The sequence below is a fragment of the Pelobates fuscus genome, chromosome 6, assembly GCF_036172605.1.
Source record: "Pelobates fuscus isolate aPelFus1 chromosome 6, aPelFus1.pri, whole genome shotgun sequence".
Classification (NCBI taxonomy): domain Eukaryota; kingdom Metazoa; phylum Chordata; class Amphibia; order Anura; family Pelobatidae; genus Pelobates; species Pelobates fuscus.
The window spans coordinates 253,135,914-253,158,741 of record NC_086322.1 but is presented as its reverse complement, the minus strand read 5'-3'; the positions used below and the strand labels follow the sequence as shown (position 1 = coordinate 253,158,741).

The window sequence follows — 22,828 nt, the reverse complement described above, 5'->3', positions numbered from 1 at the left end:
CCCCCCTCTACATTTTAGACATTTACATAGTACAATATATTAAATGATAAAATATTATTTTCCAATATGCACATTACACGTGTTTTTGTTTTTTTTTATCAGTATCTATAAGTGAAGACACCAATCCCTGCATTTTAAAGACATTGATGCTACAACAGAGAGCAGGTAATCGCATTTTCTGTCTTCTGCAATGAAAAAGTTAAAAGGACCAGAGAGGAAACGTCTTGATTTTAGAGTATACGAGAATTAGTGGCCAAAAGCACGACAACAGCTGTGATTGCTCAGGAAATGACACTTGAGACATTAATGGGTGCTTTAATATTTTAACAGGCTGCAAATTACGACCCTAGAGACAGACCATAGAGGGTACTCTAACCTCAACAATTAGAAAAAAACAAAAAAACATTCCCATTTAAGCCAAATAACCTTACCCTTCTAAGCTGATCCAGTGCGGTCAACATCTGTTCTAGCTGTTGCATTTTCTGTCTTGTGACAGACTGGTTGTTACCATTAAGGTCTGATAGATCTGTAAAAAAGAAAGAAAAATATATAAATAAAAAAACAAAACACAAGACACAAATGCAAAACAAAAAATAGTTGTCAAAGTACATAAACCATGTTTTTAATTTCAAGTAAAGACCAAATAAATCAATGGTAACATTGTGCGTATGGGTATAGAGCAGTGGTTCCCAAACCAGTCCATGACTTAGGGAATTTTTTTTTTCTTTCTAAAAACAACACACCTTACACACAACTGTATAAGCCCTAATTTCTGGACTGGAAGGGTGGGTGTGAAGACTGGTTTGGGAAACACTGGCACTGAGAGTGACCGATATTAATGATACATTATTTCAGTGTCAGGTGACCATGTGATAGGAGAGAAAAAGATGGATAGTTGTAGTTTGGTGCAAAGAGGAAGGATATGATGTTAGAGCGTTTTCTGCATGAAACGCTGCCTGTACAAAACAGCACAATACATTTAGACCGTTATACGCTTGTAGAATCACCCACCGCTTTGGCTTTTTAAAGTCTTATAGTTGAAGTCAAAGTCATCCTGCAGGTTTTCTACGACTTTCATCTTCTGCTCCAGGTCCTGTAAAATGGACAAGTTTTTTTATTTGTAAAAATTCCATTTCAAAAGAAAACAAAGAGCAAAAAGGGATTGCGCGTGAAATCGGCAAATCATTCGTACCTGGACTTTCTTTCGGACATCCTGCAGGTGCTGCTCCAGCATTTGTTGTTTTTCCGTGACCACTGCTGCTGTGGGATGAGAAGATGGTCCACCTTGCTACATGGAAATACAATTATCACAGGCTTGTGACAGATTCTTTATGTCTAGTCATTAAAACTCCAATGTATCTTATTAGCCACTGCATTACTTTTAATTAATGACCAGTCATAGAAACGTAGAAGGTGACAGACCCATCTGGTCTGTCCAAATTATAATAACAGTGTATAATTTTTTTTTTTTTTTTAAAGGTACAGTTAGAGAATCTCTGGTTTTGAACAATGTCCACGAACGTCACTTTCGGATGTTAATATTACACAATTGAATGGTATTCATTTTATCTACCTTGGAAGGATGAAAGATAGAAACAATGTTGGCAGGAATTGAACCTGTGACCCTAAAGGTTCGAACAGATTATATGATGATGATTAGCCATTGTAACTAATGTGAACACCAACTAGTTTTGCAGTTATGAAATGTGTTGGCGTTAAAATAGATGCTCCCGACTGTCTAACGCATTTATTGCCCTCATTTGCATAAAAAAAAGTGTCAGAGATGTCCCATCCAACACAAGTCCTCAATCTGTTTTCCCAGTGGGAGTTCTAGGTCTGTCCTGAAAACGCAATGAAAGCTACGGGACAGCCTGTATACATTACGTAGGACTTGCATTTATGTGCAAATTTAAGAAACATGAAAGAGAGGGAGTTTCTTTTCAAGCAACACAGATTGTTAAAGAGGTTGCAGTGTCTGATGTGCACAGGTAATGTCAAAATATAAATAAATAAATAAATAAAAATCTCAACACATTTATAATACATACATAAAAAGTAGAAAAGCTACAGGTGGTGTATTCCTTTACAACTGTGCCATTTTCAATGAAAAACAAGCCGCTTCCTTGATAAGCAAAAACAAATAATATATAAAAATCGGGGAGCGAGTAGATTTATTTATTTTTCCTGAAGAACAGCTAGCATACTTTACCTGGGCAGCAGTAGCAGCATTTTGGAGAAGCCGGCCCTCTTCCCACAGACACCTTGCCACAATCCTTGCTATCTCCATAGGTTTCTCCAGGTACCTACTCTGCAAGTTGAAAACATCAAAGGCTCATTTAGAAAACAAAAGGAGGTAGAGAGGTTATATTCCATTTCTCAATTTAAGAATAAAAACGTGAACTCTAGATTGTAAGCAAGTTTGAGCAGGGTCCTCATCAACCTATTGTTCCTGTAACGTTTTGTATTTGTCTAATTTAGTTAAAACTTCCACCTTTTAGAATATTGTAAAGCACTGCGGAATAAGTTGGCGCTATATAAATGTCAGTAATAATAATAAATAACTGAAGTAGGACAGAGTCTGAAGTCACCAAACCCTAATCAGAACAGCAAAGACCCTTTTGTTCACGGCAAATCCGCAGGTTCTTCAAGAAGCGATTAACATTTGTCAGCAAATGCATGAGCTCTCAATGGGAGCACTTTGCATTTAACATACAGCCGCAAATCAACAGGTGTTTGCATGAATCCTGAACTACATATCCTGTAAAGAAATTAAAAATAAAATGAATTGGCAATCTAATATAAAGTGGTTTCTACTTGCTAGTCTTCTAGCTTAGTTTCACAAATCAGGAACACTCCATTGAATAAAAAATAAATAAAAAAAAAAAAATAAAAAGCGTGTGTCTGAAGTGCTTTGTGTGTCCAGAGTGTTCCTTTAAGCTATGCGTGCAGCTTCAGCAAAATCTATTTCATGCTACATTGCAAATTGTTGCAGTTATCATAATAAGGATGGGGGACAGGGAGAGCCTTTCGACATAACTAAAGCAAGTAACATTGGTTGGTTTAGTGCACCGTTTAATAAATTACTATTACACAACTTGGAAGAAAGGCTATATCCAGCTTACATGAGTCAGCAGACAGCATCATGGCTCAAATCCAACACTTTCTTTCACAAAATATTACTCAATACAAGCAAGCAACTAATTGAGAGGCTTGTGGGCTTAAACATGTTCTGCATAAAGATTTTTCCTGCAAACTCTAAACGTACAGCACATCTTCCTCCCTTCAGGTATCACCAAGACTGAGCAAAACAGTACTAAGCCGTTTATCATCCAATTAGGGCAAAGAATCACTAGCAACATCTAGGAGTTCTGTAAATGTAACAGAACTCACAGGAGGTTTAGTATGTAAAGATTCCAGGTCAATTTACATTAACCACATAAGAACAGCCTAAATCCCTTCTGGTACCAGGTAACCCCATATATTTTTCAATACCTGGAATGCCCTCTGTCAGTTGGTGCTACATGTAGTGTCCCCAGGCTGGCAGGAGAGCTATAAGCAGTGATCAAAGTGAACGTTGGATTCATTTTGAGGACCAGCTGCTCACAGAGAATAAAGTCACCAGAAAGAAGTCCCATGAAGTCCTAAGATCTGACCAACACACATCACACTATTCCCTACTCTCCCTTAGCTACATTAACACAGGGTTGGCAGCTCTGAATATCGTAGCACAAAGCCTGGTTCACAAAATTACAGTGAACGGGGTCGTGGATATGTCCGATGTATCGTGACTGCATCCGATGTGATGAGTAGAACTATAAGTTGGGTCTGAACTACTTATCCCGTCAACACCTACTGGACACTAATCATACTTCAACACGTAATGGACTAAAAAACTAGCACAGACACACAATGCATATAGAAGGACCCAAGGTTTATTTAAGCAGCGACTGCCAAATTCACTTTCATTTTAAAGATTGCATGTCATACCAATGATTGTTCAACCTGAATTATGGTAACCAAGACAATATATCCCTGGTAAGATGTACGTGAAGATTATGTGGTTGATTACCTTTCATATAACCCCTTCTTTACCTGCAAAAACTGCTTTATCCTCCTCAGATTATGTTGATATAAAACATTTGATTCCTGTAGAAACCTGCTGTATTGTTGGTCTATTTCACCCAGAAGATTGTGAAAAACCAGTGTGGCATGGGATTCTTTACTTGCAGCAAAACCCCTTTAAGAGAAGAACATAATTTTATACGTGGATACATGACATAAGACTGACCCAGCATCCCATGAAATTTGCCCACGGTACTAGAGAGACACTAGTAAACATGGTGTACACAAATATTCAGCATTAGAAAAGGGGAACTTACCAGTCTTGGCTCTCTATCCAAGGTGCCAGAAATTGACGCAGCTCCATAGGAAAGCTGTCGCTGTAAAGTTGGTGCAACTGTTCCAAATATCTGGTATCCAGCTGCTGTAACTGGTTCCATTGTGTCATTTTGTGCCACGAAGGGCTAAAAACAAAACATTAAAAAAATAAATAAAAAGTTTAAATATGGCGACTACTGCTCATAATAACACACACACACACACACACCCCCAAGAAGTAACAGCAACAGAGGAATAGGGTGACTGAAAAAAAATAATATATAGTTATATACACACACATAATTTTATGCTCTCCAGCCCCACTATGGAAAATCCCATTACATAACGTACATACAGCTAATGTAAACTAAAAAACTAGACTAAGAAAGACTAAGAAGCCTGTTGCATTTAAAACTTCAAAAGGCAATGAGAAAATTAGAAATTCAGTTTTGCTTTATTGAAGTTTTAACACTATAAACTCTTCAAAAATGAGTACAAGTATTCATTTTAATTTGGTATTTCATATTGCAAATAGTGATGTCCCGAACTGTTCGCCGGCGAATAGTTCCCGGCGAACATTGCTTGTTCGCGTTCGCCACGGACGGCGAACAAATGCGCTGTTCGGTCCGCCCCCTATTCGTCATCATTGAGTAAACTTTGACCCTGGCCTGTACCTCCCAGTCAGCAGACACATTCCAGCCATTCAGCAGCAGACCCTCCCTCCCAGACCCTCCCACCTCCTGGACAGCATCCATTTTACATTCATTGTGAAGCTGCATTCTTAGTGAGAGTAGGGACAGTGTAGCTGCTGCTGATTTGATAGGGAAATTGATAGCTAGGCTAGTGTATTCAGTGTCCACTACAGTCCTGAAGGACTCATCTGATCTCTGCTGTAAGGACAGCACCCCCAAAAGGCCCTTTTTAGGCCTAGAACATCAGTCTGCTTTTTTTTTTGTGTAATGTAATTGCAGTTGCCTGCCTGCCAGCCAGCCTGTGTGTCAGGCTCACAGCATATACTGTGCCCACTTGCCCAATGCCACCACTCACTCACTGGTGTCACAATAGCTTGCATTTAAACAAAAAAAAACAACCTTTTTTTAATGTAGTATAATAGCAGTCATTTTCCTTCACTGGTGTGCGTTTCAGGGCCTGCCCCGTGCCACTCACTCACTGGTGTCCCAATAGCTTGCATTTTAAAAAAAACAAACTTTTTTGACTGTAATAGATTGAATAGCAGTTAGTTGTCTGCCAGCGTGTGTGTCAGGCTCGCAGCGTATACTGTGCCCACTTGCCCAGTGCCACCACTCATATCTGGTGTCACAATAGCTTGCATTTAACAAAATAAAAAAACCTTTTTGGACTGTAATATAATAGCAGTCAGTTTCCTTCATGAGTGTGCGTTTCAGGGCCTGCCAGGGCACAGTGTCACACCAGTGCAACTCATATCTGGTGTAACAGTAGTGTACATTTAAAAAAAAAAAAAAAATACAATTTTGACTGTAATAGATTGAATAGCAGTTAGTTGTCTGCCAGCGTGTGTCAGGCTCACAGCGTATACTGTGCCCACTTGCCCAGTGCCACCACTCATATCTGGTGGCACATTAGATTGCACGCGCAGTGCCCCAAATTTGAAGTAGGAGGACCGACCAAGCATGTTTTTCCATCTCCCGCTTCCTAAAATCGATGCCTTATATACACGTCCCCTGATAGGGGATGTAACAGGGATTAAACTGATAGGGCAACGCAGAGAGAGGAGTCTGAAGAAGAGGAGTCAGAGGAGGAAGGTGGCTTTGAGGAGGTGGAAGACCAAAACACAGCAGGCGTCCTAGGGGGCTTGTTGTCACCTTTCGGGGACCCTTGGTGTTGTACGTGGCTGGGTGGAGGAAGAGACCTTCAATGACATCAGTGAGGACAAGGAACGGGACATGGCTAGCTTGGTTTCCAACCTTGTGCAAATGGGGAGTTTGCGGTTGTGCAAATGGACTGTTTGCGGTTATTTGCGGTGCGTTAAACGGGGAGTTTGGTCTGTCACTTTGAAGCGGTCGTAACCCTTACACTACCTGATCGATACAACATCATACCTGATGTTTTAAGGCAGGTTATTCCAAACAATTTAGGAATGTTAGGTGATTTATGTCCTTTATGGGAGTTTTGCCATGGATCCCCCTCCGGCATGCCACAGTCCAGGTGTTAGTCCCCTTGAAACAACTTTTCCATCACTATTGTGGCCAGAAGGAGTCCCTGTGGGTTTAAAATTCGCCTGCCCATTGAAGTCTATGGCGGTTCGCAAACATTTGCGGAAGTTCGCGTTTGCGAATCGAAAATTTTATGTTCGCGACATCACTAATTGCAAATAAAATGGGCCAGACTGAAAAAAAAAAATAGACATTCGAAATACACAAAAAAAAAAAAAAAAGGAAAAAGAAAAAGCAGAATATCTATAATAAATCATAATTTCTACAGGAAACAACTACAATCCAACCTACAGATGTTTTGTAGACATATCAATGTAAATATGCAAATAAGCTTTATTATGCTCGCATATGGTTACAAAAACATGACATGGCTTTCCTGTAACCAGTTTAGGCTAAAGTATTTTTGTTATCCACCCTCACTTGCCACTGCCTGCTACTCCCCTAATTGTATCTTGCTTCATGACATGGTTTATGAGGTCTCAACACACAAGGCTGTCTAGCAGTCTGCACACTGCAGTGCACCGCTTTTAGCAACAGCAATAAATCAATGGGAATTACAATCCTATTAAACTGTACAAAGATGTCTCAGCATGGGGGGAGAAACGGAATGTATGCTTTTACAAGGAAGGCAATGCCTGAAGAAACCCAAGTATGTACCCTGCAGCCACACTAGTGATATGTAATGGATGGATCTGTAATGTCAAAACAGATTTTAAAACCACATGGCAACAAGGTATGTTTCAACTTTTGTTAAATGCATTTAAGCAGGCATGTCCAAAAGGAAGACCTCTAAGCTTTAAATTTTTTTTTTTTTTGAAAAGCACATCAACACCTATGATGCTTTGCCAGCCCTTAAGCCAGAGGAGTCTACCTTTTGGCCACCACTGTATACTTTACAGTCAACACAAACAAAATACTATTCTGCATTAAACACCCAGGAAGGGTCTTATCATTGCAAGAGTACTTGACAGTGGGCGTTACAATTCTTGGTATTATCTGGGCATTTTACTGAAAGCAAATGTGATTAATTTAATTGATTTCTGGAAATTAAGGAGTGGCTCGTGTAGATCATTAAAGATCGAATAATCATTAAAATATTTGTTAACAGAAAAGAACATGCTACTCCGAAAAGAAAACAACTTCAGTATTTTAAAATTACCACAAAAAAATAAAATTTAAAAAAAATCTAGAGGCAGAAAAGTAATCTTAAATCACAATAGCTGACAATCTAAAGAACTCATGGAGAGAAAATGTAGCATAGCAGCAGTTAGATCATATAACCTACCTGCTCTACGACAGCCCCTCCAGTGTCCAAACGTTTTGATTACAAAAGATTAACAGACAACAGGGACCTACTGATACAGATCAGAACTTGCTACTGTGAAAACATGTAGGTTTGCTTGTGTCTATACAGAACAGAAAACAGGCAGGGAAGTGTGTTCCTGATTCCAGATTTAACCAAGTACAAGGACTTCCAGTAATGCAGGCAAGAGGAGGTGGAGCCTTACAGTAATCCATGCTCAGAACATAGAATGACAATATTGACTCTAGAGCTCAAGTGGAAAATGAACAGTCTGTACAGCTCACTTGAACACTGCAAATGAACAGTAACCCGACAGGCTATAGAGAGTCCTTTCAGCTATTGTGTCTGGAGCTGTACTATGATAAACTGTTACAGTTATGTCTTTCAAAGGGCAGGTTTTAAAAAGTGTTTCTATTCTCCTGCTTGGATATATTTTTCCACCCCCATTAAAGGAGCACTCCAAGTGCCCATGTTGTGTGAAATGTTTGGGTTAGGTTAAAGTTATCCTGATTTCTTTTCCACTATTGGATAAACTCAGCAGTGCTACAGAAAATTAAAGGGAAACCCCAAGTACCATAACAACTGAAAGTTGTAACACGGGAACCTGTATCAACTTTCAGTGGTTATGGGGGGAAACACAAAAATAAAAAAGACTTTGAAAAAAAAAAAAAAACACAAAAAAAACAAACAAACAGCGGTTTTAGAGGAGAATGGTCGCCCCTGAGTCACATCCGACAGACGGAGCTCTGGCGCGGCGACCTACTCCCAAACGGAGGATCAAGCGGCCCCAAACACAAGCCTACAGACCGCGTAAGCGGAGGAACTACTGCCACCCGAGATCACGGTACTTCCACCTTACAGTGCCAAGCCGGCGGACCCTCCACATCAATCACGGGACCCCTACACGACCCAGGCTGGTAAGGGTGAGAGGGCATGGAATAACCTTAGACCCACTGGGTGTGGCAGTAGAAGGCAGTGGGAAGGGGTGTTGTTGACAGTCCCAGTGGGTCTTAGGTTATTCCATGCCCTCTCACCCTTACCAGCCCCCTCCTGTAGGAATCGGCTAAAGCACCCGGCAGCCAGACGGCAGGAACTCCACGGACTTATCGGTCTCCCGAGACAATACCCTGCCAGCTCTACACGCTGGGTCGAACTATGACTCCAACTCTCATGACTCTTAACAAGTGGCCAACACACAGAGTATTGGTTGCCCCCTAGCCACCACAGGGTTGCCCCCTACAGAGTTGAATATAATACTCTATGTCTTCACCTACCTAGAGCTCAGTAACTAATGGCAATCCATGTACCACCTTATCTAACCTACCTGCTTAGTCCTGTCTGCTACCTATGTTATATTGCTTTTTGTCTCATCATACTAGCCTGCATACAAACTCCTGACAGCCAGGTCTACCGTGCTGTCCATGGCAAGCGCACAGGTTGTAGCTCTCTTCACAGCTTCATAGTTCCCACATAACAAGCGCTGACTTTTACTCGCCTTACCAATGTATGACTAGCCACATGTACCGGATATGCTTGCAGGACCGATATTCTATGTTATTTACTTATAAGCTACTTAACACATGTTTAAATGCCTCGTGTTATTATAAAATGTGCGATGCTACCCGATATGCCACAATACCACTAATAATTGTAACTAAACTTGTGGACGCTGTTGTGGCTAGACAAGCCTGTATTGTTGATTCAAGCACAATAAAAATAAAGAATTAAAAATAAAAAATAAAAAACACAAACCTTTAAACAAATATACAACCCAAAATAAAGCAAGTGAGGTAAGAACAAAATAAAAAAAATAAAAAACTTTAACCCCTTAAGGACCAAACTTCTGGAATAAAAGGGAATCATGACATGTCACACGTCATGTGTCCTTAAGGGGTTAAAAAGTATGTGATAAACATTTACAAACTTCGTCAGATTCCATTAGCATGTAAGCTCATTGAGCAGGACCCTCAACCCCCTCTGTTCCTGTACGTCCAGTTGTCTGATCTCAATTATGTGTCTGTTAGTCCACCCATTGTACAGCGCTACGGAATTTGTTGGCGCTATATAAATAATAATAATAATAATAATAATAATAATAATAATAATAATAATAATAATAATTATTGGGCACGCCTCTCAGCCAAGGGAGTCTCTTTAGCCATCCCACTTCCTCTCACCCAACCATGTCAGTTTCAGACCAATCCACTAATGACAAAAACATTACTTGTGAAGCTGCTGGGGACAGAAACCGGACACCAGAGTCTGTTCTGCATAAATCATATTGATCAGACTCCCTCTCTCTTCCACCTGTACAGAGGTTTCAAGGTGAACAGATTCCTAGGGATAGGACACCAAATGGTTTGATCAATGTCCCCCCCTGGAATGGCTGTGGAAAACATAACACACACAAAAAAAAAATAAAAAAATGAAATGTCTCAAAGTGATGCATGTCCCTTTAAAAAGGCATTTCTGTGCAGACGAATCCCCTGTCATTTTCTTCTCATGTTATCCCAAGCTGAATAAGGGGAGGGTGTGGTGATGGGGGCTTTGGAATTCTCAACACACCTAGGAATCAGTATTTTAAATTAAAGAGGCTAACAGAGAAGTAAAATATCTGTGAAATGTAATAAACCCATTACTCTACAGAGTTATGGATTTCAACATGTATTCTTAAAGGGATACTATAGGCACCCAGACCACTTCAGCTCAAAGTGGTCTGGGTGCAGTGTGACAGGTCCCTTAACCTCACAAAATGTAATTACTGCAGTTTTTAAATCAACCGCAATAATTACCTTTGAGGGTTAACTCCACCTCTAGTGGCTGTCAACCATACAGCCAATAGAGGGACTTTTTTTGGTTAGGTGACTTTTGGTCACCTGACGCTGTTCATGAGGATTTCTAGCATCACCAAAAACCCCATAGTAAAGAATTATACAATGCTTTCCTATGGGGGAAGACCTAATGCAAGTGCGCCACTCATGCGCTTTAGGTCCCCCCCGCCAACATCAAAGGGGGAGACAGAGCCTGAACCAGCGCCAAGGGACATCAGTGGGGAGACACTGTAGAGGGCTATAGTGCCTGGAAAACAACTTTGTTTTCCCTGACACTTTGCTTTCACTCAATTCACTAATTCAAACCCATATCTGTAAACATTGCAGTTAGTTATCGGCCCCCAGGTTCTCCTCGTCTCTTCCTTGACCATTTTTGCTGTCTGACTTCCTTACTTCCTCTCAAGCAATATCCCATCCATAATCTAGGGGATTTCAACATTCCCATTAACCCACCCTTGTCCTCAGTAGCCTCAAAACTTATCCTTTGGACTATCGCAATGGGCTAATTCTCCCACACGTAGCTGGCAATACTCTAGATCTTATTTTTTTCAAATGCATGCTCAGTCTCCAATCTCTGTAATATGCAATTTCCTCTATCAGACCACCACCTCCTATCATTTGTTCTCAAGTGCCCCCTCACCCAATACCCTCAACATAACCCCCCCACAACTCAGGAGGAATCTGAATTATCTTGAACCTCCAGCAACTCTCAGCTGATCTCCATTCCAAACTCTCATCCATCCCTGCCTTCTCCTGTCCCATCTTCTCATATAATGCTACCCTGAACGCTGCTGGAGGAAGTCTTGCACCTTGTCAGACTTTCTACAATATAAATTTGCTCATACAGTGCAGCACTCACCCTTGCTAAACAGGCCTACTTTTCTTCTCATTAGTTCATGCTCCGGCAATGCTAGGCATCTCTAACACTTAACTCTTCTTCACCCTGCTGTGACCACCCCGCAAACTAACCTTACAGCCAATAGCTTTGCATGTTACTTTACTGACAAGATTAAACAGTTAAGGAACGAAGCCTCCCCCGTTGTCCATCAACCTCACTTGGACCATACCATCCCTACCCTCCAAGACTTCCCTCCAGCTACTGAACAGGAGGTGGCTGCGCTTCTCCTCTCGTCCCACCACCTGTCTGCTTGATCCAGTACCTTCCTACATCAGAGCCCTCACCCCTTGTCTTGTATCATCCTTAACACACATCCTATACTGCATTGTCCCTGCTCCCCTTAAGCATGCTTAAAAAGCCATTCCTTCAACGACTACCATGGCAACCTAACAGGGAAACTGACGTGGGCCGCAGTCTTACGAATTCCACCCAGTAACGATAGGCGACAACATAGCTAGACGTAGCGCCCTATGCTACATGCGAACCTATGGCAAACCGCTTACACGGAACAGGGGACAACACATCATACACCTGGGAAACTACCTCCCCACTCTCTCCAACTGCCGACAAAAACTCACGGATATGCCGACAAGTAGAACTAGGCAATTCACACCTCCCTGAATTTCCCAGGGTGTCTAAACTCTACTATAGCTACTAAATAATGATGTTATTGTCTGATACCTCAACAAACATTCACGCGCATTGTTTCATTATGTCTATACCGACAATTGTGTTATAAGTCTCTAAGCATAAGCAATGTTACCTTATTTAAATGAAAAGTAACTAAATAAAGAACGGCAAAAAAAAAAAAAAACACCCATAGAAATGTGAATGCACAAAAGCACGTCACCAAAATGCCGACATGACAACCGGCCACCTGGTCTGTAATTCAGTAGGTCTTTACGTGAGACTAGCTATACTTCGGCACCTCCCAACATCGCAATGTATAATTACCCATCTGCAGAAGTTGATAACTTTGTTCGAACTAGCACTCTTGATTACTAACAATATTTTCTAATGGCTTGACTGTGAATATTTGTTTACTGACGTATGTGAAGTACTATCGCAATATCCTCTCTTATTGTTGTTCTGCTCTCTAACATATATGTAAAACGGAAAATGAAAAACAAAGATGGTCAAAAAAAAAAAAAGCCATCCCTTGACCTGTCCTTCCACTTCCAAGTATCGTCTCATATCCCTACTTCCTTTTTCCTCAAAGCTTCTGGAAAGACTTGTCTTTACTCGTATGACTTGCTTCCTAAATTCCAACTCCCTCCTCGATCCACTTCAATCTGGCTTTCGCCCCCTCCACTCTACTGAGAGTACTCTTAAAGTTACAAATTACCTAATCACAGCCAAATCCAAAGGACACTACTCTATACTAATTCTTCTTGACCTCTCTGCTTCCTTGACACTGTTGATCAAGGCCTCCTTCTCCTAACTCTTAAATCTCTTAGTCTCTGTGATACAGTCCTCTCGTGGTTCTCCCATCTCTCCCTCCGCTCCTTTAGTGTCTTTTTCCAACAGCACCTCTTCTCCTCGTCCTCTCTCAGTCGGAGTCCCACAAGGTTCAGTTCTTGGTCACCTTTTGTTCTCTCTCTATACTGCCTCTCTTGGCAAATTCATTAATTAATTTGGATTCCACTACCACCTGTACGCTGACGACACCCAGGTATACTCTCTCCTCCCCTAAACTCTTCCCCTGCTGTCCTACAACATGTCACCATTTGCCTTTCTTCTATCTCTATAGCAAAATTGGTCACAGGAACGACACTCACTCCCAGCGGCCACAGGTGCTCCGGAACAGGACCAGCAATCCCAACACGTCAAGGCAGCAAGAAAAATTCCCAGGCACTCAAAATGTGAAAGCCGCAGGCAGATTTATTGCAACAAAATAGACAGCAACGTTTCGACCTATAAAAAGAGGGCTTTTTCAAGCTTGAAAAATACCTTGTTCGGTCGAAACGTTGCTGTCTATTTTGTTGCAATAAATCTGCCTGCGGCTTTCACATTTTGAGTGCCTGGGAATCTTTCTTGCATCTCTGACTAGATGTCCTCCCGCTTTCTGAAACTCAATCTCTCTAAAACAGAGTTTCTTATTTTTCTTCCTCATAAAACTGATCCTCCTCCTTCACACTCCCTGGAAGTTGACGGTACCTGCCTCACTCCATCCTTTCAAGCTCGTGTTCTTGGTGTCACTTTTAATCCTGGCCTCACGTCCAGTCTGTTGCTAAAACCTGTTGATTCCAACTTAAAAACATTGCCCGCATACGCACCTTTCTTATGCAAGATGTTGCCAAGGAGCTTGTTCGCGCTCTAGTGATCTCTCGCATCGATTACTGTAATTCTCTCCTAATTGGTTTGCCCAGAAGCCGTACTGCCCCCTACAATCTGTGATGAATGCTGCTGCCAGGCTGATCTTTCTCTCCTGTCGCTCCTCACACGTCACCCCTCTGTCAATCCTTACACTGGGTTCCTGTACCCTACAGGTGTCAATTTAAAATACTAACCCCTTACCTATAAAGCTCTAACCAACTCTAGCCCATCTTACATTTCACCGTTTCATAGGTATGCCCCTTCTCCTGTCTGCTGCTCGCACCCTTACTGCAAATTCACGCCTGAAGACTTCTCCCGAGTGGCTCCTTTCCTTTGGACCAGACTGCCTTTTTATAACCACCTCCTCTAGACTGTAAGCTCGTTTGAGCACGGTCCTCAACTACCTATTGTTCCTGTTACATTTTGTTATTGTCTCATTTGGTAAATTCCCCTTTTATTGTAAAGCGCTGCAGAATAAGCTGGCGCTATATAAATACTACTACTACTGAGAAGAATTGAATTTAAAGGACCACTATAGGCAGGTCAATCTAGGGTTAACCCTGCAGCTGTAAACATAGCAGTTTTATAGAAACTGCAATGTTTACATATGGGTTAATCCAGACTCTAGTGGCGCTTTTCACTGTGATTTTCACAGTGAGAAGACGCCAGCGTCCATAGGAAAGCATTGAGAAATGCTTTCCTATGGACTGACTGAATGCGCGTGCGGCTCTTCCCACGCATGCGCATTCAGTCGATGATGTCGGATGGAGGAGGAGAGAGTCCCCAGCGCCGAGGGAGCCCAGCGCTGGAGAAAGGTAAGAATTCAACCCCTTCCTCCCACTTCAGCCCGGCGGGAGGGGGGGGGGGGACCTATTGACACTATAGTGCCAGGAAAACGAGTTTGTTTTCCTGGCACTATAGTGGTCCTTTAATCACGGTGGGAAAAGCTTCATTGACGACATCGTAAGAGTCAGAGAAATAAGCAGCTCCAAGAGAAAAAAATAAAAATTCACATAATTAAAATAACTACATTTTAATCACAAAAAATCAGGGACACTATAGCATTATAAGTTATAAGGTTTGTTTGTATTTCTTTCTGCCTCAAATGGGTTTGCAATCTATTGCAGACTCCGTGCACAATAGGACACTTCGTCTGAGTCTTTTGTTCAATGCATTGCCAGAAGAGACAACTGCTGTCACGTAAAGCTGTTCTCATAACACGTTCTTCGCTTACATTGAATACACAATGGCAAAAAGGATGTCGTGTTTATTTCTCTAATGCCATTTTCCCCCTCTGAATTTGTTCTCTAAACATCAAGTTCCTTTTAGTTTGCACACAACTGAGGCTATATGAAGGGGCAGCCAGCTCTTGATCTTCCTCTTTTATAGGTGGTGACACAAGCTTAAAAAAAAAAAAAAATTACAAAATTTAAAAAAAAATCATGTGAAGGCCCCCCCCCCCCCCAGTTTATCCTCGACTCCCCCTCCCCCCCACCAGAAACTAGAGTACTAGGCACAGATCTTGAAAGCCAGCAAACTTCCCACGTGAAAACAATGGAGGCTAGTGTGCATACACAGCAATACACCTCTATGAGACTGACTGGCAATTTTGGAGAAAACACCTCTAGTGGCTGTTAGAGTTACAACCACTAGAGGCATTTAAACCCAATGTTTACACTGCCGTTACTGCAGAACAATGTTTTCTTTTGCAGGGTTAAGCAGACAGGGAGATGGCACCCAGAACACTTCACTAAAATGAATCGTGTCCCATCTTGGGATGTCAGTATTGCCCGCTGTACTGTGTTAGCTGATGTCATGTGGTCCTAGAGTGCTTAAACTGAACACTCCAAGCAGATTCATCACTACTACATTGCACTGTTTTACGAAAGATCCACTGGGCACTATCAACCAATGAACTAGCCTACTAAAGGAGGCTTTCAAAGCGAAGTAGGTAGGAAGCGGTGCTCGGCAGACCCAGCTATGAAATCAAACTATTCTAAAAACGTATTGATTCATGCCCTGATAATGGTATCCAGTATCAGACAGATCATCATCCCTTTCTGAGTACGTGTTTTAGGGTAGCTGTGCATTTTGTATTCTGTTCCAGCTTTAGTAATATTTACACACTAGGATCTGACCTAGTTTTGGACCTTAAAACTATATATTATATTCTGAACTTCACCCTCCCCTTTAAATTAAGACTAAAAGCACCAAAACCATATTAGATTAAAGGGATCCTATAGTGTCAGGAAAATAAACCAGTTTTCAGCGCTGAAGGGGTTAAATCCGCCCCTGCCAACGTCAGCTCCCGAGTGGAGCCGAATGCACAGCCAGAGGCGCCCGCATTCAAACCTGCCCATAGGAAAGTGCTTTCCTATGGTGATCTTTTTTGACGCTGGACTCTGTGAGGACATCCAGCGCCAAATAAGTGCGATTTACTCCGTGTAAATCGTGGAAGCGGCCTCTAGTGGCTGGATTAACACAGAGGTGTAAACATAGCAGTTTCTCTTAAACTAAAAGGGCTAAAACTAGGGGATGCCCCTGCATTCTCACTGTTCAATTCTCCGCAAATGCTGTTGCATGTGTCCTATACATTTCCTGCAAAGAGAACTAATGTTTAAAGTTACACTATAGTCACCAAAACAACTTTAGCTCAATGAAGTAGTTTAAATTTATAGATCCTGCCTCTGAAGTCTCACTGCTCTATTCTCTGCCATTTAGGAGTTAAATAACTTTTGGTTCAGTTTATGCAGCCCCAGCCACACCTCACCTAGCTGTGACTGACACAGCGTGCATGAAAACAAAATGGTTTCATTTTCCAATCAGATGTAAACTAACACCTTAAGTCTGGAGGCACATTCTAATCAAAACAAAACCTTTCATTTGTGCTATATGTCTGTTCAACCGTAATTCACCTTTCATACTAAGTACACCCATACTTATTATAGATAATTTTGTCAAGGAGAAACAGGGGATTTCACATCAAATATTTAGATATAAAACAATTTTATAGGAATACAAACTGAAGAGGTGTGAGAAATTAAGAAAAAAACAATTTTCTCTTTTGTTCTGCGTGGCATTTTAACTGTAAATGTCTTAATACTGTTAGCTTTTAATGCAATAAAATACACATATGTGTTCAGCGATCTCTCACAAGTAAAACAATACCCCCATGTACAGGTTTTATGAGGTTTTGGAAAGTTACAGAGTCAAACATAAAGCTTTCCCAGCTTGGTTATGTTGCCTTTAGACCGTATGGCTGCCCATGAATGTATATTACCCCCATCATGGCATGCCATTTGAAATGGTGGACAACTTAAGGTATTAAAAATTGGGTATATCTGGTCTTTCTTATTAGCCACTTGTCACAAACACTGGCCAAAATTAGCATTCATATTTGTTTATTTGCAACAACAACAAAAAAACTGCACTTACACGGAGGATATCGTCGTCTGGATAAGTTTTACTATTTTGAAACACTCACATTTGTGTTCAGTGAAGTCTGACAAGTAAAACAAACATACCTCATATATATATATATATATACACACATATATACACACACACACACACACACACACACACACACTTTTTCCCTATTTTCACGCACTAGGGAGAAATGCTTGACAGCCCAGGCATCTCCATTGCCTGCTGCCATGTGATCACTCTGCCTGTGGGGGCCTCAGAAGCAAGGAGGTGCTCCAGGGGGACTGCCTGGGCTGTCCCCCCGACCGGATTGAGGATGGAAGTACGTAGCTCCATGATGGGGAGGTTTGGTGTTTATATAGTGTCCCTTTAAGTATAGCGGGAGATATAGATAAAGTACATGTGCAATGGTTACACAGCAGAGAACAAAAAATAAAAAGAGGAAAAAAGCACTGCATTACATACATCTTACCATATGGTATGGCATAATACATTAAGGTATCAACACAGCTTCTGCTAAGGCACAAAAACAGGCATCTAATACAAAGTTACACTAAGTCCATATATTCACAAGTAACATAGCATTCACTAAGCAGAATCTTAGTGCTGCAGTGGTTACGGTGCAGTGCTTGCCCTGGTGCAACCCCACCCCTATTATGAGCAGTAAAGCCATTTTAATATAGTGTGCCTTTTTACCTGGCTTTACCTTACACTATTACCCTGCCTCCACTACTTCTGTGAGAGAGCAGGAAACTCTCCAAACCAGGTGGTGCTCAGCTTAGCTCAGGTAAGTATTCGAAGATCCTAAGCAGGAGCCTCCAGGTCTTTGTCGGAAGTAGTGAAGGCCGTGGGCAATGCCCAGTGAACCCCTGGTAAGATTTCAATCCATTCTAAAACGTTTTTATTATTCACAATGGAGGGCAGCAGGGGACTCCTGGCATCATAACCATGTATGTGTTCTGTAGAGGTTATGGAGGTTGGAACATTCTTTAAATAGGCATATAATGCAAATAAATAAAATTATAGAATGCATATGTTATGCTCTCTCCTATACAACAGTAAAGGCAGAATCTGTCCAGGGAGGAGCATTCAGCACCCCTAAAAATAATAGTCCTCTATTAAGGAATTTGGTGAAGTACCCTAATCTAGCTGGTTAAATACAATGTGTTGTCCGGTGTAGCCGATCCCCTATACTCCGGCTGAGTATATCCGTTATAAGTCTCCTAAATCCCAAGTGATGCAGTGATTATAGTTCCCCGTTCCCCAAACATCAGCCTAGACTTGATGAAGGGTAAAACAAATCTGTTTAATCCAGGCTCAATAGCCTACTTTTATACAATACAGGGACACAGTAAACACACCCATAAACACACCTACAAAAGGTCTCCAAAATGCCATGTCACCATGACCAATAAAAAAAAAAAAAAAAAAAATTATGAAAACACACCAAAATATTATATTTCCCACATAGGAACCTCCATATATCAGAAAAGCGCTCAGATCCCACAAACACAGCCAAAACGCCACCGTGGGGAAGTTCTGACCTACCACACACAGTTCCAGGACGTTTTGTCCATTTGCCGGTCAACTTCAGGAGTTCCCTGCGAACGAAATACTGAATGCACTCTGGCTTCTTGGTAGCGTTTATTCGTATGAACCATACAAACAAACCTACCGAATGGCATTCTCCTGACATGTGTGGGGGAGGAGCAGGCGTTCGTCCAAGTTCTGCGATGTTCGGGAGTTTCAGTGTCCGATTTTAGTTGCACGCGATCGACGCCCAAACACCGCTGCCTGCATTCTCGCGAACAAGATGGCTGGCACACAGTTGCTGCGCGTTCGTGCATACGAACGGTGGCTACCCAGCCGCACAATTAGAACCCACACTGGTTGAAGTGTCAGGAGAGGTTAACAAGGGCCAATAAGCTCAGAGGTGGTCCGCAGTTCGTGGGTTGGTCCGAACAGTCCAAGGGAATCCCACGAACCAAGTCTTTTAATAGCCTTTTAGCATGGCCCATAGTAAGTGGGCAGGAGGCTAGCCTCCACGAGCCAGTGGGAACATCCAGGCAAAGGGGCGTTTGTCACATGCGTAAAATCTGAAAACTTGATTGTTACCATTTAGTCTAATACCCAAGCATGTAGGAGCAAGTTACATTTTTCATTAATCATCTGATTGCCAAAAGGACTGCCTTAAGAGCAAATGGTTAAAAAGCAGGGCACAAACTCAATGAGTCATCCTCTCACATACACAATAAACCAGCCACACACTCGCCAGCATAAATAGTAATACACAGACAAACAAACCTCATCCATACACACGACATGGCGAAGAAATTCGTAGAATGCTGCTACACAATTCTTCCTTACACAAGACAATTCTACAGGGTTGGGAAATTCAGTGAAATTCTAAAGTGAGCAGGAACTATGATAAACATTTTGCTAATCCTTTGTCAGTGTGACACTACATATTTAACTTAGACGGGGAACTGCATAACAAGACAGAACACCGCTTTGTCAGCAAAACAAATAGCTCTGAAGCACAAGGAAAGCTAGAAAATAGTTGCATGCATAAAACCAAAAGGGATACTCCAGGGTGCATTTTAATTGTGTTTTCTGTTTGTCTTTTTTTTTTTTTTTAAACAGTGTTTTTCACACTTTTTCTCAGAACCTGCCAGCTGACCAGGAACACACGGTAAGCAAAGATAATTATTTTCCCTGTTGAGGAAACCAGAAATAACATAGCAGTGAAAGTGCTCCCATTTAAAAACACACAACTGTCTTGCCAAACTCATCCACCTCATTTTGTTTACTCGTGTTTTCCTCTCTCAGAATCTGTTCTTTTCTGATCTAGTTTTTATTTCAAACATAAGACAAGGTAGGGACTACTAATTGACGCTGGACGCCATCATGCTCTTCACAAGGACATCCAGTGTCGGATGATGTTAGAGAAGTAGGAGGGCCGACCCAGCGCCGAGGAAACTGTAGTGCTAAAAATACAAATTTGTATTCCTAGCACTATTGTATCCTTTAAAGTATAACAAGCTAAATCTAGCCATAATAAATAAGATGGTATGTATCAAGTTGCATTATCAGCAGCATGTTGGCTATAGGAAAGCAATATAAGGATGGTTGGTATAGCTAGGGGCCAAGTGTCCTAGAATTAGAGTATTAGACATCTGACATTAAAGCAATATGGAAACGAGAACACTTATCTAGTGTGTCGAAGCCGAATAATAAAGGCTTGAGAAAAGTTATTGTGTATGCTTCAACCAATGCCACGTATAAGAGTCGGTGGGGAATTGACTCTTTCAGCCTGAAGTTGCCAATCGGCGCTTTCACCACCTCCCTGTTGCATATGGGGACGGAGGATCAGTACAGCACTGCACCAGCTTCTCCACTCCCCAAGACCGGACCAGCGCACCAAACCCTCCAGCTCCAATAGTAAGGTTAATGTCCTGCACGACTCCGGCTCTGCAATCAGTCCCACATGATTGCAAATGTCTGATGGGCAGTGTCCATCTTGGCTCTTGGCCCAGAGGGAGCGCAGAGTGCCAGGACGCTGCAGGGGACCTCCGCAGTGAAAGACGGGGTGAATAGTTGCTTTTTCATACAAGACTCGATCCGGTTCAAAAAGGTTGTGTACAGTGCATCAAAGGCTGCATGGAACAGGGATTCCCATCGTGACATGGAGTGCTTGGTCAGTGTGGCGGAAATCTTGAATATGCCAAAAGTTCTTTCCTTATCAGAGTGAATATTAGTAGCCTTACCTACAGGGTGTAGAGGTGGAGACCAGGATAACCCCCACTAGTCCAAGGGGGGTTAGGGAGGGAATACAGGGTGCAGCCACAAATCAGCCAGCAGTGTCCCGCTGTAGTGGTCTGCCAAAATTCCCAGCTAGTCCCACACTAGTCCGCAAATCACGTGCGTCGGAACACTGCCATGGTAAACGTCAGGGAGCTTTACATGGGACGGCTTGATTCAGCAACCGGGATACCACACTTGCTGGGGTTTATGTTGGTGATTTGCCGAGCTATTGTCCGATATGGTAGTCATGCCCCGTCTCCAATAGGTATCAGTTTTAATATTCAAACCAATATTTATCATCCCATACATAAGATTTTCAAGCTAGAGCGAATGTGTGGCAAATCGCCACACCATGCCAATCAAATGCTCACTAGGGGCAGTATTTTATTGAGAACAGAGTTTTACTCATTTCTCACAGGGGAATCAACCACTATGTGTGTTTAACCCCTACAATGGAAACAATACATTCCACTTTCCATGATGCTTATGGTCTACAGATAAAAATGAAAAAATAAAATAAAATTAATAGGAGAGTCATATACACTAACATTTTTTGTATTTTACATCATAACTATCATTGCTGACATGGTTGGACAGAATTTATATTGCTAAGAGGTCACTATAAGCACCAAAACAACTTTAGCGTAGAGTTATAGATCGCTCTGCTCAATTCTCTGCCATTTAGGAGTTAAATCACTTTGTTTATGCAGCCCTAGTCACACTGAATTTCCTGTAAAAAAGAGAGCGAATGTTTAAACTTCCTTAATTGCGCAGTCTGTTTAATATAGAATTTCTTGTCTCCTGCTGTTAATTTGCAGCTGGGGCCTGCAGAAACATCCGGTGTGTCAGAGCAAGAGTTAAACTTCTGATGTAAACAAATTGTGCCAACACATTGGATTGAAAATTAAATATTTTTCCCCATGTAACCTGTAAGAATCACAGCCAGAAACAAACAAGTGATTTAACTCCTAAATGACAATTAATTGAGCAGTGCGACTGCAGGGGCATGATCTATACACTAAAACGGCTTCATTAAGCTAAAGTTGGTGCTTCGAGTATACATTTAATGCAAAACTGTTTGCTTCTTCTAACTGAGTGGGGGAAATCTTAGGGCTCCAGTAAGAATCCAGCGTTTGTCCATCTGCCATTAAGCAGCCTAAATGGAAAAAATAAAATTAAGAAAAAAAAAATAATATTTTACACCAAAGCAAACAAAGGGGACTATGCCCATAGACTTGATAGTGAGTGCCCATTTAACCCCTTAAGACCGCAGGACGTACTATGCCGTCCTTATTTTGGTGGCTCTAAACGCCGCAGGACGGCATAGTACGTCCTGGGCGGTCTTCAGCCCCACGTGGCCGGCGGAACATGGCAGCTGCAGATCGCGGTCGGGGGGCATGCCTGGCCCCCCAGGCAGCCCCCCTGTGCCTGGGGACCGCGGTCTGCAGCTTCCGATCGCAGTGACAGGCTGTCACTGCGATCGGTATTTACCATGTGTCAGCCGATTTGAAATCGGCTGACACATGGAGCCGGCCGCATTCTTCTGCAGCAGATCGCAGTCGGGGGTCATGCCTGGCCCCCCAGGCAGCCCCCCTGGGGTCAGTGACCGCGATCTGAACTGTCAGGCTGCAGTCTGATCACACTGACAGGCTGCCATAGCCTGTCAGTGCGATCAGTG

At 42.0% G+C, this 22,828-nt stretch overlaps 1 protein-coding gene across 3 annotated transcripts in view; it reads right to left on the bottom strand.

The window, feature by feature from the left end:
• STAT3 (signal transducer and activator of transcription 3) overlaps positions 1-22,828 on the bottom strand; it is a 64,839-nt gene that overhangs the window by 27,039 nt on the left and 14,972 nt on the right. For 2 of the 3 annotated variants that reach the window (XM_063458944.1, XM_063458946.1), the window contains exons 2-7: positions 4,380-4,523; positions 4,093-4,237; positions 2,210-2,308; positions 1,193-1,288; positions 1,012-1,093; positions 432-526 (exon numbers count right to left, since the gene is read on the bottom strand). In XM_063458944.1, the coding sequence (XP_063315014.1) occupies positions 432-526; positions 1,012-1,093; positions 1,193-1,288; positions 2,210-2,308; positions 4,093-4,237; positions 4,380-4,507 (645 nt within the window). In that variant the 5' untranslated portion in view covers positions 4,508-4,523. Of the gene's footprint in view, positions 1-431; positions 527-1,011; positions 1,094-1,192; positions 1,289-2,209; positions 2,309-4,092; positions 4,238-4,379; positions 4,524-7,857; positions 8,031-22,828 lie in introns of those variants that run through there. The other variant, XM_063458945.1, reaches the window with a different exon arrangement.